Below are 15,024 nucleotides of genomic sequence, written 5' to 3'. Positions count from 1 at the left end.
CCTTTGCCTATCTCCTTCCTCTGAGTCTTCTATTTTAGGAGTTTATTCGTGTATTCACAACCAGTAAATAATTGGTTGTGATAATTGGTCAAATGATTTCACAATTATTCACATATTGTGAAAAACTTATTGTTATGGTTGAATTTGAAATACTTGATCTATTAAAACTTACATTAAAATTACTGTGATGTAAACATCTTAATTGCGAAAGTGTCTTCCATCTGACATTTGGGAAATCACCCATGAATGGCTTTGGTTTGAAAACTGATCATTTGTTTGAAAATTGTGAAAAGATTTGTTGGAGGAGAAACTTAAACATCACTACGTGTTGACAAAAATGAAATATGATAATACATTTAGCATAAGATGGGTAGGAGTCTCATGCTTCTTTTCTCAGTATAATGTGGCTGCTGCACATCGTATGTCAGACTGCATATGATAGGGATTAAACTCAACTCACTTTATGAAAATGTTTTTGGTTAAAGCAAAAGAGGAAATAATGACATTTTTGCATGCTATTGTAAAGTGAGTGAAACAATGCTAATCAAAATAATAAAGAGAAGATTGAAAAAGTATATGCCGGCACTAGTATAATAATTTTTAGATAACTGGAACCTGAAGCAATTGCTTATTAGCACCTTAACTTTGCAGCAGCATTCCAAGTCTAACGTGTTAAAAAACCTTAAGAAATCTTTCACCTAAAAGGTAGCAAATTCCTATTCTCAACAAGAAAGTATACATTTCTAAGGGGTGATTTTATTGACAATTATGATTTTTTTTAACAGCTGAGGATGCATGTGGAGGAACCATGAGAGGATCCAGTGGTATCATCTCGAGCCCCAACTTCCCTAATGAATATCATAATAATGCGGATTGCACATGGACAGTTGTGGCAGAGCCTGGTGATACTATCTCACTCATATTTACAGATTTCCAAATGGAAGAAAAATATGATTATTTGGAAGTAGAAGGTTCTGAACCACCTACAATATGGTAAGTCAAATATTGCGATTTTAATATGGTAAAAAAAACCCAAAAGATGATGAAAAGACATTTTTTTTTACTTTTCCTTTTGTCAGTAGATAGTCAACAAAACAAAAAAAACAGTAACAGTTTTTACTATGGCATAAATGTTGATATTCTAATTGCAGCTGTAAAATAATTTCCAAATATACTCCAGGGATGTAACATTGAGATGAAAAGCACTGTCAACTCATTCACCTCACTGTCTGTAGGCCTAACGATTAAAATGTATTAAAATATGTATATATTTAGAAACAGAATAGAACGGACTGTTGTACTGGTAAGGATTGGTGATGCCTTCAGGGAGTTTCATAATTTCAGAAAGTAAATTGTATAGAGTCCTTTCAGTGCAGAGTATTGGAAGTAGCATTGGTCACAGGTTCTCTCTGGAGTTTCTGTATTGCATGTGTGGTCCCATTAAATAATGTGCTGGGAGTATGACTGTTGTTACACTTATCTAGAAAATTTCCATCCTGATCTGTGAGATGCAACACCTGAGCTGAGTAGACAGAGCACTTTTTTGTTTTGATTTTATTCCAAATATACTACCTTTAGAGAGTATTTCTGTCATCTCAAAAGTGAGTTCATTACCCAGTGTGCAAAATCAAATATGAGATACTGCTTTTAATACCGAGTTGTGCAAGTTCGGGTGTTAGGTGAGGTAGCACACCTTGATTGTTTCCACAATCAGATTTATATACAATTACATGAATATTGATCTGTTAATTTTCAATCCTCTAGCACTGACGGAAGATAATCTACATAATGGTTACACAATCATATTGACTAACTATGCATGTTCATTGAGGGAGGGTCTCTTTGTAGACCAGGGTATCTGGTGTAGGGAGTGTGATTTTTAGTATTATAATTAAGGTAGTTTGCTTAAGGCCAACAAGTGTCAGATATATCTTAATTGCAAGAGTCCTGTGTTGCCAGCTTTCCAGGATGTAATTGTTCTTTAAAGTTGCCTTGTCCTAAACAGCAATTACTTCAGTTAATCATCCTTGATAGCTCTTTGCTTGGGACATTCTGAGTCAAAATAATGTGGACATTCAGTTTCTTCAAGAATATGTGCAGATTGTTAAACAAAACCATATGTCCATATAGTATTTGTTTGTTAGTTTATACATTCTTGTTACAAAATTTGATAGTGTTTCTGTCTGGTTGTTTGTTGACTTGGTAGTAGTAACAGTATTTTTGCTAGGCTGGCTTCTGCAATTCTTGGTCTCAGTGTAGTTGCCTTATGTAGAACAAACAGAAGAAATAAAATAGTAAACAACTTCTTTCAAGATCAGTTTCAGTTAAGCAGAAAAACTGAATTATACATTGTGTGGTTTTCTGGCCTGGTATTTTTATGGTAACAGCATCACACTACTCCAGAAATATGTGAATATGACAAATCCTTGTATTTGTTATATTGCTTTAAATATACTATTGGTTCACAAAAAAGAGGACATATGCAAAACTATAAATAACCGTGATGCTCTGCAGTAAAATCTTAAGCTCTTAACTGGTTCATAAAGCATTATGAGGGTTCTGCACAACAGAGGCATGAACAACACCTGATACAACAGGTGGTTGCTAGCCACATTAAAGTCAATAGTAGTCTTGTTTTCTTATTTTCAATACAAAAAACCCCAAACATAGCATAGACCAAATAAACTAAATTGGTTTTCATGACTGGGGAAAATATGGGCCCACTGCTGAATGAGGTGGGTGCCCTGGTGAAGGACACAGAGAAGGCAGAGTTACTGAATGCTTCTTTGCTTCAGTCTTTACTGCCAAGGCCAGTCCTCCAGGTACCCAAACCCTGGAGGCAAGAGGGGAAGTCTTGAGAAAGGAAGGCTTTCCTCTGGTTGATGAGGATCACATTAGAGATCACTTAAGCAAATTTGACACCCACAAATCCATGGGCCTCAATGGGATGCAGCCACGAGTGCTGATGGTGCTGGCAGCTCTTATTGCCAAGCCACTTTCCATCATCTCTGAAAGGTCATGGAGAACAGGAGAGGTGTCTGAGGACTGGAGGAAAGCCAGTGTCGCTCCAGTCTTCAAAAAGGGCAAGAAGATGGACACAGGAAACTACAGGCTGGTCAGCCTGGAGGTCATCTCAAAGCATGTGGAGGAAAAGGTCCTTAGGAAGAGTCAACATAGATTCACCAAGGGGAAATCATGCCTGACCAACCTGAGAGCCTTCTATGATGGGAAGACTGTCTAGGTAGACAAGGGGAGAGCAGTGGATGTCATCTGCCTTGACCACAGCAAGGCTTTTGACACTGTCTCCCATAACACCCTCATAGGTAAGCTCAGGCAGTGTGGATTAGATGAGTGGACAGTGAGGTGGGCTGAAAACTGGCTGAATGGCAGAGCTCAGAGTTGTGATCAGTGGTGCAGAGTCTGGCTGGAGGCCTGTAGCTTGTGGTGTCCCCCAGGGGTCAGGACTGGGTCCAGTCCTGTTCAACTTACTCATCAATGACCTGAATGAAGGGACAGAGCATACACCCAGCAAGTTTGGTGATGACAAAACTGGGAGGACTGGCTGACACACCAGAGGCTGCGCTGCCATTCAGCCAGACCTGGGCAGGCTGGAGGGTTGGGCGAAGAGAAACCTCACAAATTTCAGCAAAGTCAAGCATAAAGTCCTGCACCTGGAGAGGAACAACCCCACACACTGGTGGGAATCTAGGAGTCCTGGTGCACAGCAAGTTGCCCATGAGCCAGCAGGGTGTCCTGGTGACCAAGAAGGCCAATGAGATTCTAGGGTATATTATGAGCATGGCCAGCAGGTCGAGGGAGGTGATCCTCCACTCTGCTCTGCCCTGGCGAGGCTGCACCTGGAGTGCTGTGTCCAGTTCTGGGCTCCCCAGTTCAAGAGAGACATGGATCTACTGGAGAGGGGGGGTCCAGTGGAGGGCTGCGGAGATGATTTGGGGACTGGAGCATCCCCCTTATGAGGAAAGGCTGAGAAAGCTGGGCCTCTTAAGTCTGGAGGAGACTGAGAGGGGATCTTGTCAATGCATAAAAATATGTTAAGGGTGAGTGTCAAGAGGATGGGGCCAGGCTCTTTTCAGTAGTGCCAAGCAAAAGGGCAAGGGGCAACAGGCATGAACTGCAACACAGGAAGTTCTGACTGAACATAAGGAAAAAAATTCTTTGCTTTGAGGGTGACAGAGCATGGGAACAGGCTGCCCAGAGAAGTTATGGAGACATTTTCTCTGGAGACATTCAAAACCTGCCTGGATGTAACTCAGTGCAACCTCCTTGAGGTGAACCTGCTTTAGCAGGGTTTTGAACTAGGCGATTTCCAGACATCCCTTCCGACCCTGACTATTCTGTGATTCTGTGATTTTTAATCTTATATTAAGAAAATATACAAAGCTAGGTAATTACATTGTTTATAAAGCATCAGTCTCAGTTTCTACAAGTGATGCTTATAAGTAATATTCCTTAGTACTTCAGGGTATAGTAGAAGCCTATACACTAATTCTCAGATCTAGCAAATAGTATTTCATAATTTAATTCATATTGCCACCTACATAGTTAATTACCTGTATCAGAATATTACTTAATTGCCATTTAGTTTTTTAAGCTGTTAAACAGAAATCTTTTCAACTAGCTGTCAGCTAAAAGATTTTTTAAACAATAATTTATAATAATTATTAGTGAGGTAATACCAATGACATACAGACAATATGAGTCACTTGAATAGCTAAATGTGCATTTGGTTATTCTTGAATGTGCTTTACGCATTCAGTCATGAGCTTCAAACAACAATTACTTTTTTTTTTTTCTGAAAAAGGCTTTGGCTATACATAAATGATATAATAAAATTACTTCATATATCGAAATTCTCATATCTGTTTACAAAACAAAAATATTTACGATACTGATTTAATAATTGCTCTCATAGAGAAGCAGACTGAGAGCATATTCTTTTTTTAGCTTGTCATTTATGTTCCCTAAATTAGACTGATGTATTCAATTATGCAAAAGTATCCCCCCCATATGTTAGGAAAAATAATTTGGAAAGCTTAATTAACAGTAATTTTTTTTACAGTTGTACTACTTTATAACCCCTTAGACTGCAGCTTGAGATTTAATTCAAGGTATTCTAGTTTATGAAGTTTATATAGACGTATATGTTTAAAACTAAAACCAGGCTTTTGGTCGTTCATTCTTGAAAACAAATAGTGCACAATTTGTAAAATTACTGTAAACATATTGGTAAATCTGCAAAGTCAGTAGTATTATAAAATAATTTTGCAGTACTTTTGTTGCTTTAGGTGATTATAGGTACATCATGTAAAAAAAGCCTTCAAACTTTCCTTTTTCTGCATATCTGCATAACAAAGTAGCCATACTTTTTGGTTCTAAGTAAAAAATTCAGCTAGAATATACATCAAGTATATAGTCTGGGGTTATCTACAAGAGAAGACTTGGAATTCTTTGTGAAGTGCTAACTTACCACAGTATTCCAGTCAGTCATTATAATATTTCAGTTATGCAAGTCTTTTATTTAAGAAAATCTTGATAGGCCATTTTCATTTAAGTCATGGGAAAAAAATGCATAGATGCCCTTCAGGTTTCTTATTATCTGATGTCAAGGGATGATTCTGGTATTTGGTAGCTTGAATTGAATAGAAATGAGTTTTTTTCATTTCAAAAGTAAAACTGAGAGAAAATTATTAGTTTGAGGAAATTATTTTCCCCATTTTTTATCAACAAAACACAAACCTGAAAATAAATGAGATTTAGTGAAATACTTCTTTCTAAGTCAAAAGTTAGGGTTTGAGAGATTCAGTGGTTAAATAAAGAGCAGTGTCATGATGGTATAATTTATCCAGCATATGGAAGTTTAGAATTAAATATTCCGAGGGTGTCTGAACACAAGAGTTTTTTAATGCTTGTGGCTAGAGTACTTTCGGTTGGAAAGTTTCGGTTTCTTTATTTTGCTATTGGTGACTTTTAATGTACTGTTTAATAATTGCTGAGCAGAAAACTGGGATGATTCTTTAGGCTGCTTTGACATGGGTATCCTGGATTCCAGCATGTGCTCTAGTCTAAACTGTTAAGACAATTGATAAGATTTCAGTTAAATTGTGTAGACAAAGTGGTAGAATCTCCTTCCTAGAATACTCCATGAATGATGTGCTTAGAGAAGTCTCCTGATGAGAGTAGATGAGCATGGGAAGTATATATTTCACACTGTCCTAGGCAAAGACATTAAATCTGTACCTTCTATTCTTGATTACCAGCTTAATTTAACTGTTGTTAAAAAAAATGATGATTAGTTTTGAATTAACCAATACATCTTCGGTGGATAGCCTGCAAAGTGATAGAAAATAATGGTTGTCATAAAGTATGTGCTTAGAGCTCTCATTCAGACAACTACTGCTGTAGTCTGAATAAGGATCACAATTTCTTTTCAAAGAACACATTATGCAAATTTTTATTACTAACATGAAGATGTGCATTTATGTGAAGGTGAGAGTGTAGCAGTGTCTCAAATGTTTTAGGGAAAATGTACTTAATTTCTACCATGACAACCAAAAAACCCCCAAAGTTTGCAGGTCTCTTTTCTCTGGGTAAGAGTGTACTTCTAAGAAGATCTTTGTATAGTGTTCTAACATTGGATCTACCACTGACATGTTCATACAAAATAGTAGGGTACCTAAGTACTCTGTTATCAAAGGTACATTTGAAATATGATGTAATTACTCCTTTTAAAACCAAATAACTCGCATCACTTCTGTCTCACTAGGCTTAGTATTTTCCTTAGCAAATTGAACTATAGTATTGTTTAGACCAACACTGTTTCTGATTTTAGCAAAAATCTATTTTTTTCTGTATAAATCTAGACACAATGTAAAATGATGTATACTTCATGAAATTTATGTTGGTGGAACCATAGGCAATTAATTTATATTCTGAAAAATATTAAAATATTTAATTGTTTGATACTGCATATTTTGTGCACCACATTAATTGCATTAGAATAGACAGCTGTTAGTGAACCATGACTAACAAGATTAATTTCTCCCTTGCAACAGTGATTTAGTGCATTTTTTCCCCAACAGAAACACTCCCTTTGCATTAATTTTAAATATTCTGTGGAGAATTAAATTACATTTTGTGAAAAAAATATTTCCTTTAACTTAGTTGCAACAAAAAACCACCCAGCTTTAAAAGGTTTTGTCTGAGATACTTAAAACACTTTTGAACCTTGAAATAAACTTCTTCAAGATAGCCTGTTAACTTAAGACTCCCTTGCAGATTGTATGGATGAGAAAGAATAAGAACACAAAAATATGGGTCTCTGTTTGAGTTGCCAAATCAGTTTATTTGTTCCTTATCAATTTGGGTCTATCCTTGATCAAGGAACATTCCTGATGAACTTTTCAGTGGATTTGTTGGTTTTTTTTGGTTTTTCTTTTTGTATTGTGAAATTAATTTGTTTACTCTTCTGTATAGCACAGCTAAGAAAAAATTAATGAGCAAACTTTATTGGTTACAAATTTATGACAATCATAATTTCCCTGTAAGAGTTTTGTGAAGCCTTCTCATATTAAAAAAAAAAAGTAATTATGATCTATGAAGGCTGGTAGCTCAAATAAAAATACGAGAACAATCTAGTCCTAAGTAAATAGTATCAGTGTAATGATTGACCAGTAGCTTTAAACACAGCATTCTTGAATTTCACAGTAGATTGTCTTTTACATTTTGTAAAAAGATAATTAGATTTTACCTTCAAGTATTGTTGTAATATCGCACTTGTTGGCTTTTTTCTGAATCCAAGCTTAAAAACTCTGGTAATGACATTTTAAAATATTAGCAGAACATTTAGAAAGCAGTTAGGCAAATAATATACAGTATTTTATAGTGTGTATATATGCTTAAATAAATATTCATAAGGAATAAACTTTATGTTAAATAAAAGTAACTTATCCCTATATTAACTTTTTCTCTGTGAAAAATATTTAATTTTATAAAGTTTTGGCGATGGTGTAGCATGGTGTTGCAACAGCATCTGAACATCATTAAGAACAGCCATTTTTGATCAATAAATGTTTATGTTTGGAGTTCAGTGTCTGATAGTGGCAATAGTAGTTGCTTAGGAAAAGAGCAGAAGACACCAGGATGATATGGTGTGCTCTTCCCCCTTGTGAATTCCTGGCTTCTGTAGTTAGTGTCTTAGGAACTTCTTAAACCAACATTTCCCTTAAAATCACATGTTAAATAGCTGTAAATAGATCTTTCTTTTATTAATTAGTCATTCTTCAGGGGCCATTCTTCAAGACCCTCTGGAGAGTACCAAATGAAGTGATTCATTTTTTTTTTAATTTTAGATCCAAGCAGGCTGTGTCAATGAGTTTCCTGTTATCCATACAATCTTGTATTCCTGAGAATAACCTTAATTAATAAGTCAATCATAACTTTCCTCTACAGAAGATTTATCACCCCTTTCCTTGCATTCATCCCTATATATGCAAATTCTCTTATGTTTTACCATTGTAATCAATTCTCTAAAGCAATGAAGCATATTGGCCTGTGGCTTTCTCTTCACTTTGAAATAACTTAGCTCTTCGCTTTCCTCCTAAGTCCTGGATACCTGGTCATCAATGTTTTGTGAGGATCTGTTTTCCTCAAGATTCCCATCTCCCTGAGACTGAATCAGATAGAGTTGTGGGTTCAATATGTGGGATCAACTGGGTTCTACCACAGTTGACAGTATGAACAAGAATATTTGGCTCATCTTCATTATTCATAAAGTAGCCATTGATCACTATTACAGGATGGCACTATGCAGTTTGATATCACACATTTTCACATGCTTGTAGCCTTTATACCATGTTGTAAAAACAACACCCTGGAGGTTTACGATACATATGAAAACAGCACATTACCTCAGCTATTTTGAGTAGTAAGAATAGAAAAAAATTGGTCTTGGAGCAATGGAGAAGGGCCCAGAGGAAATTTTGTCCAAGTGTTACCCAGCCTGAATGTTGCCCATTCACTCTAGAGGAGCCTTAGTAGTGTCACGCTGCATTCATGGCTTGATTCCCTGTGATCATTCCTTGGGACAATTGGTTTTAGTACTGTAGGCATTCTGTAATATATAGAATACAAAGTCTCTCACTCTCATATTCCTCAGTGATGCTTTTTCTAAAATATACATGATATCTTATGTATCACTTTCCATGCTTTTGCTGTCTTTTTCAATTTAATATTGGAGAAAATTAGTATTTCCTGACTCAATCGCATTTTACTAGTGCTATGATAGAACAAAATGATAACTATTCAGTGCTTTGCAGAACTTGTCAGCAATATTAGTGAAGAATACGTAAACTAGTGCTAATTAAAAGCAAAGTGAGGATGGTCAGACAGATGATAGCTATTACGGAAATGGGTGTGGTTTTTCTTGGGTTTAGGTTTCTGTAGTTTTTTTGGAGGGGAAGATGCAGTTAATTAATGTTAAACATCTACATGGTAATTTTTATTTTCCAAGTGCAGTTACCATAGAAATTAGCCTTCAGGAGGCATTTAAAAATTAGGTATACTGTTGTTGATAACTACCCTACAATGGACATGTGTTAGCACAACAGTTTCTCATATCTTTATAACAAAGCAGTTATATGCCTTATAGAGCTATCCACTGTCTGGATCGGTTAGATTTACTTTAATCAATGTACTTGATCAAATTATGCTCATAGGTAAGGCTATGGAGGAAAACCTCTGCCTGGCATAACTGTGGCAGCGCAGGGACAGGCAATCAAACCTCAGTAGTATAAGTACCAATGACAATAATAATGTGTTGGCGAAAAAACCAAAACAGACGAGGAGAAGCAGAGGTGCTCATAAGTAGAGATTAAAATGGGGGACACCCACTCCCACCCTACTCCACCCCCAACCCCCCCCCCCCCCCCCCCCCCCCCCCCCGCCTCAGACCTGGCGATTGTTTTCTTGAAAAATCACTTCTAATTAGAATGTGAGAAGTGTCATTGTTTCTTTTTTATTAATGAAAATTTTGGAAACTGCTTTAGATATTATTCCTGTTTTCTTACAAGTTATGTAGACTTTTTAAAATCTGTGCTTAATGCTCAGAGAAGGGACTCAGGAAGCTAATGTTTATGAGTAACATGAGCATAATAAGGATGTTAAATGTCCCAGTTGATAGGTGGTTTTTAATCCGATACAGATGAGTTCAAATATACAGAACAGTGGCAAAACTGATACTGTTTAACACAGGAAAAATGCCTTCAGAAGAATGTTGGTTGTAGCCAAATAGATGGAAAAAAGTATTCAATTAGTATGGCAAACAAAGTACAGACATAAAAACCTGCTAAGAAGTGATTAGCAGAGTGGATAGATTTTTATTTTTTTTTAAATTGGATTTAACTGCAAAAAAACACCACACCAAAACCTGCAAAAAGCAACCAAGTCTTGGAAGTGCCTAAGTCCTTCTCCCATTCTAAAACAGGGAACAGAAGATAACAGAGATAATGCTTAATTGTTGGACAGGGTAAGCAGACAGTCAGGAGTGGGAGGAATACTGATGCTAAAAGTATTGCCTGTTTGGAGTCTTTGACAATCCATGCATTGTACATCATAGTTTTCATCCTCCTTTTCTGAAGAACTGAGAACAGAAATAAAGTGGTTTGCTTTCTTGGAAACAAAACCTTTCCTTAGAAGCCAGGTATTTCCGTCCTTTAGTATTTGCCTCTGTGGTTTGATTTTGAATATGGCAATTCAGCATTTCAGCTGTGGCATTTCCATGAGATCATTCAGAGCAGTCCAGGAAGCACAGTGCATCTCATAATGTGTAGGGTCAGGCCCAATGGTAGCATTAGGAGAGGAATGTGTTACAGTGATTGTGGTAGTTAATTGAACATTTTTCATTGTTCTGTTGTGTGTTTCTGTTTGGTAGCCATCGTCTGAAAAGATTTTAAAACCAATTTTATATCTGTAAGTCTCAAAATGCTTACCGAAATATGAAAAAGATTTGAATTAAGAGAGAAAAAAGGTGCCATATCACATGTTTAACATTAGAGGCAGAGGCTTCTTTGTATTATTTTATACTTTTTATTCTTGTGTATTTCTGAAGAAATATAATGCCTTTCCATGGTACCCTGTTCTAGTGATTTTTTTCCACATTAATTTCTCAGGTTGTACCTGAAAGTGTAGTGCACAAATATGTCTCAGACCTTTCAGGTGGAATAGACACATGTAGCCATCCATGAGTTACATGATGAAAATCTTCATTCTGTCACTTAACAGTAAAGATCTTGAAGTCTATGCTTTTTAAAAAGACATATTTAGTTACTTTGTGACATTTACAATAAATATACTGAGTTGTTAGTAAAGGGATAATCTACTTTAAGAAATTGTCATCTGCATGGAAATACAAATCAATCAAAGGTGTAAATCAAGAGTTTAATCTGGAATTCAATATGTTATGTATGTGTCTACGTAACTAGGTTGTAAGGGAACACAAGACAGAATGATAGAATCTTATAATCAGGATAATTCAGCATGGAAGGGAACTCAGGAGCTGTCTATTCTAGTCTAGCTGAAAGCAGGCTCAGTTCTAAGTTAAACAAGGTCACCCAGGGCTTTATCTGGTCTGGTCTTGAGATTCTCCTGAGATGGAGATTGCACAACCTATGTGGGCAACCCTCTTCAATGCCTGACTGTCCTCATGGGGGAAAAACCTTTTCTTCTTTTTCCTTATTTGGAATTTTTCTTTACAGTCAGAATCAACACACAAGAATTTATTATCTCTAAACATATCTTTGAGGTCCAAACACCTCTTCTGGTCTCTTCCTCATGGATAGGCAGTGGTATGATCTTTCCTTGGGGCTGGTTGGCTGATCTGGCCAGTCCTACCTAGCTCATGACTTTAAGACACATAGGATAATGTTGGAGTCCTTCCTTCTCCTGGCTCATGTTGTCCCACTCATCTTATATGGGTGTTTACATGGCCAAAGTCATGAATCATCCTGTCTTCCTCTAGACTACAATAAGCTAAAGCTTAACTGGTGCATGTGATTTATTACTATGTAATAGTGAAACGCGGGTGAGACTACTGTTTGTTAAATTACATTGTGTACTTGCATCAGGCATGAAGTGAAAAGCAGTCACAGAATCACCTTGGCTCATTATGGTACAAATCAGCACTTTACATGGCCACAAAATGATGCTGCTTTGGAAGAGCTATGTTCCCGCTCTTATTTTCAGCTCATCCCCTACCTCGTGTTTGCTCAGGCATTTACACAGTCACAAAGGAGCTGCACCAGGAAGCAATACAGATGAAAACTGTTTTTCTTCCTATGTTAGTCAGTAGGTAACACAGAGTTGAAGAGAACCATAAGGTACATAGGGAGTGGAAGACTGTTTCTTGAAGGAGTAGGACCACTTTTTTGTAAAAATAAAACCCAAACTGTTTTCGTCTCAGGTACTGTAGATTGAATGACAGCATCCATGCAAGACTTTTTCTTTTTTTTTTTTTTTTTTTTACCTTATGTGCAGAGACTCCACAGAGTTAGTTCATTTCCTTTATATTTTTCTTCTGTATCCTTAGTTTATTGTATTCCTGTGTTGGTGGAAAATATTTTATGCTGATTAAGGTATGCAGTGTTAGGAAGGCAGTATTTCATTGTTGTTACTGCAAAAAATAGTGTACCCTGTTGCTTAAATACAATTCTCTTGAAGAAACTTTTCTGAAGCTGCTCCTAGTTTCTTACTTTTCCTGTGTTCATGAGTACTGCAAAAGCAAACATTTGTAACCCTTATCTGAAGATACATGTTTTCAGTATTCTGATGGTACTTTTTAATGCATGTGAAGTTACTCTGATCTGAAGCCAAATGGATACCTATCAGCAGTTTTCAAATAAGCAGTTTTACATTGGATAGGCTTTTTACATACATTCTTCTTAACAAAGATAGTATTGTATTATCTTGTTTCCCAAAGATTTACCAAGGTTCAGAAACAAATTGAAAAATATTTCTCATGAATCCTTGTATGGTAGAAGAGTACTCTGGTTTTTGCACCATCCCCCTTGGACAAAGGTTTACTGACTCCTGTGTTTGTGCTTCCATGGCTCTCTTTAATTCTCTTTGGATTGAGCAGCCCAGAGTGCTTCCAATATTTTTTTTTTTATTTGTAACTCTGTTTTGTAGAAACCAGATAAATAATAGTGTGGATCTAGGGCATTTTACTAATGAATACTTAAAAGCAGGATCAGTAATAAAAACAAACAAATGCAAAAAAAATGTGGCGTGTCTGACTCAGCAGTTTCTGGAAAAAATACAGATAGGAAGATGGCTTGGTAATATAACAGGGAACACTTTCACTGCTTATTCCAGCAGAATACTGCACTTGTTTTGATCTGGTCATTTATTATTGTCTCAGGATGGCAATTCCTGGAGTAGTGAGGGAGACTGATGGCTCTTGTCTTAACTGAAACATCAGTGACCAAACTTACAAGTAAGGCTGAAACAGTTGTATTTTATGCTGCATGAGTTGTATGGTGGGGGAAAGGGTGTTACACATAAAGCAGAGGATAACATAAATCTCAAAACAAAGCGGGGAAAAAAAACCCCACAACCAACCCACAAACTGAAAAACACACAAACCCAAAACATTTAATTGTTTCATTTGTCATTCTAGAGTAATTAAAACGTCACACTTCCTTGTCATGTGTTCTGAGTCCCTGCCATGATCTCTGTTTACTTCATTTAACACATTAAGTGACAATCTGTGGGAAAACAGTAGTTCCTGCAGAGATAATCCCAAATCACTTTTGTTTCTATATTCTCAATTAAAATCATTACTTTGGGTAAACAGTATGCATTCATAATTATATCTTTTATGTCTCATGCCACAACAGCCAAAAGTATAATATTTTGACTACATGAATGAAACCCTTTGCATTCATGAATGCAAGATAAAACAGTGCTTATGTGGGGCTTACAGACTACTCAGAACTTCAGATGATGATGCTTATTTTTGTGATTGTCCGTTTTGCCTGTGAAATCACTTACTGTAGGTGACTTTGTGCAAATTCACTTGTGAAATGAACTAGTAACTAAAACAAATCATAAAGCATCTTATGAACCTACTAATGCAATTTCTTTATATTAAGTATCAACACAATGTCAAACGCATGTCAGAGCAAATTTTAGTAATTACATGCCATCCAGTATGCAGGTGACAGGTCACAACCCACAACTTCCTGGTCATGACACAGTAGTCAGTAAAAAAACCCAAACAACAAAACCCATTCATGTATGCTTACTGTATGTTTATTTCTTCTGCATAACATAGGTCATACAAGTGAAAAAAAAAAAATCCCCAAAACACAGCAATCTAAAGCTTTGAAAACGAGCCTTGAACAAATTATTTATTCTCACCACCACCCCTGAAGTTAAAAAAGCCAAATCAGATAATTGTGTCAATTTCATTAAATATTTTTATCCCATAAACTTTAAAACTATTTTTTAAGATTAACAGTTTTAAGTGTTTCCAAATGAAATACAATGCATTTTCATTATTTTGAAACCCTGAGGGTAAATTTCTCTAAGTATATTTTAAAAATTAAAACATTTGAAAGTTAAATGCAGTTTCCCTGTGACCTGATTCCTGAACCACAGTAATACTCTGATACCCTGTGTCGAGATAGGTATAATAACATGAGAAACAGTACAGGAAGGGGAGAAAGAATGGAAACAGATACAGAAAAGAACCTATAGGGAGACTAATTAAATTAGCTAAAGCCTTTAAACCTGGAAAAGAAGTAAGTGAGAAAGGATATGAAACAGTCATAAAATTATAAATATTATGCATCAGGTAAATAAGGAACATTCATTCTTCATTTCTTGCACTAAAACGAATAGGGGCGCTTGATTTCTCAGGCCAAATATTTAAAACAAAGCAACAGGTGGAACTTCTCTGTAGGATACATAATTAAGTTGTGGAAGTCATTGGCATGTGATGTTATAGAT

At 36.2% G+C, this 15,024-nt stretch overlaps 1 protein-coding gene across 2 annotated transcripts in view; it reads left to right on the top strand.

The window, feature by feature from the left end:
- The window catches only part of CSMD3 (CUB and Sushi multiple domains 3), a 726,030-nt gene that overhangs the window by 202,768 nt on the left and 508,238 nt on the right, over positions 1 to 15,024 (top strand). For both annotated transcript variants that reach the window (XM_040588420.1, XM_040588419.1), the window contains exon 5: positions 786 to 993. In XM_040588420.1, the coding sequence (XP_040444354.1) occupies positions 786 to 993 (208 nt within the window). The remainder of the gene's footprint in view (positions 1 to 785; positions 994 to 15,024) is intronic.

Source organism: Falco naumanni, chromosome 3 (genome assembly GCF_017639655.2).
Source record: "Falco naumanni isolate bFalNau1 chromosome 3, bFalNau1.pat, whole genome shotgun sequence".
Taxonomy (NCBI): domain Eukaryota; kingdom Metazoa; phylum Chordata; class Aves; order Falconiformes; family Falconidae; genus Falco; species Falco naumanni.
Note: the sequence above shows the minus strand (reverse complement) of the source record. Positions and strands in the feature narration are given on the sequence as shown.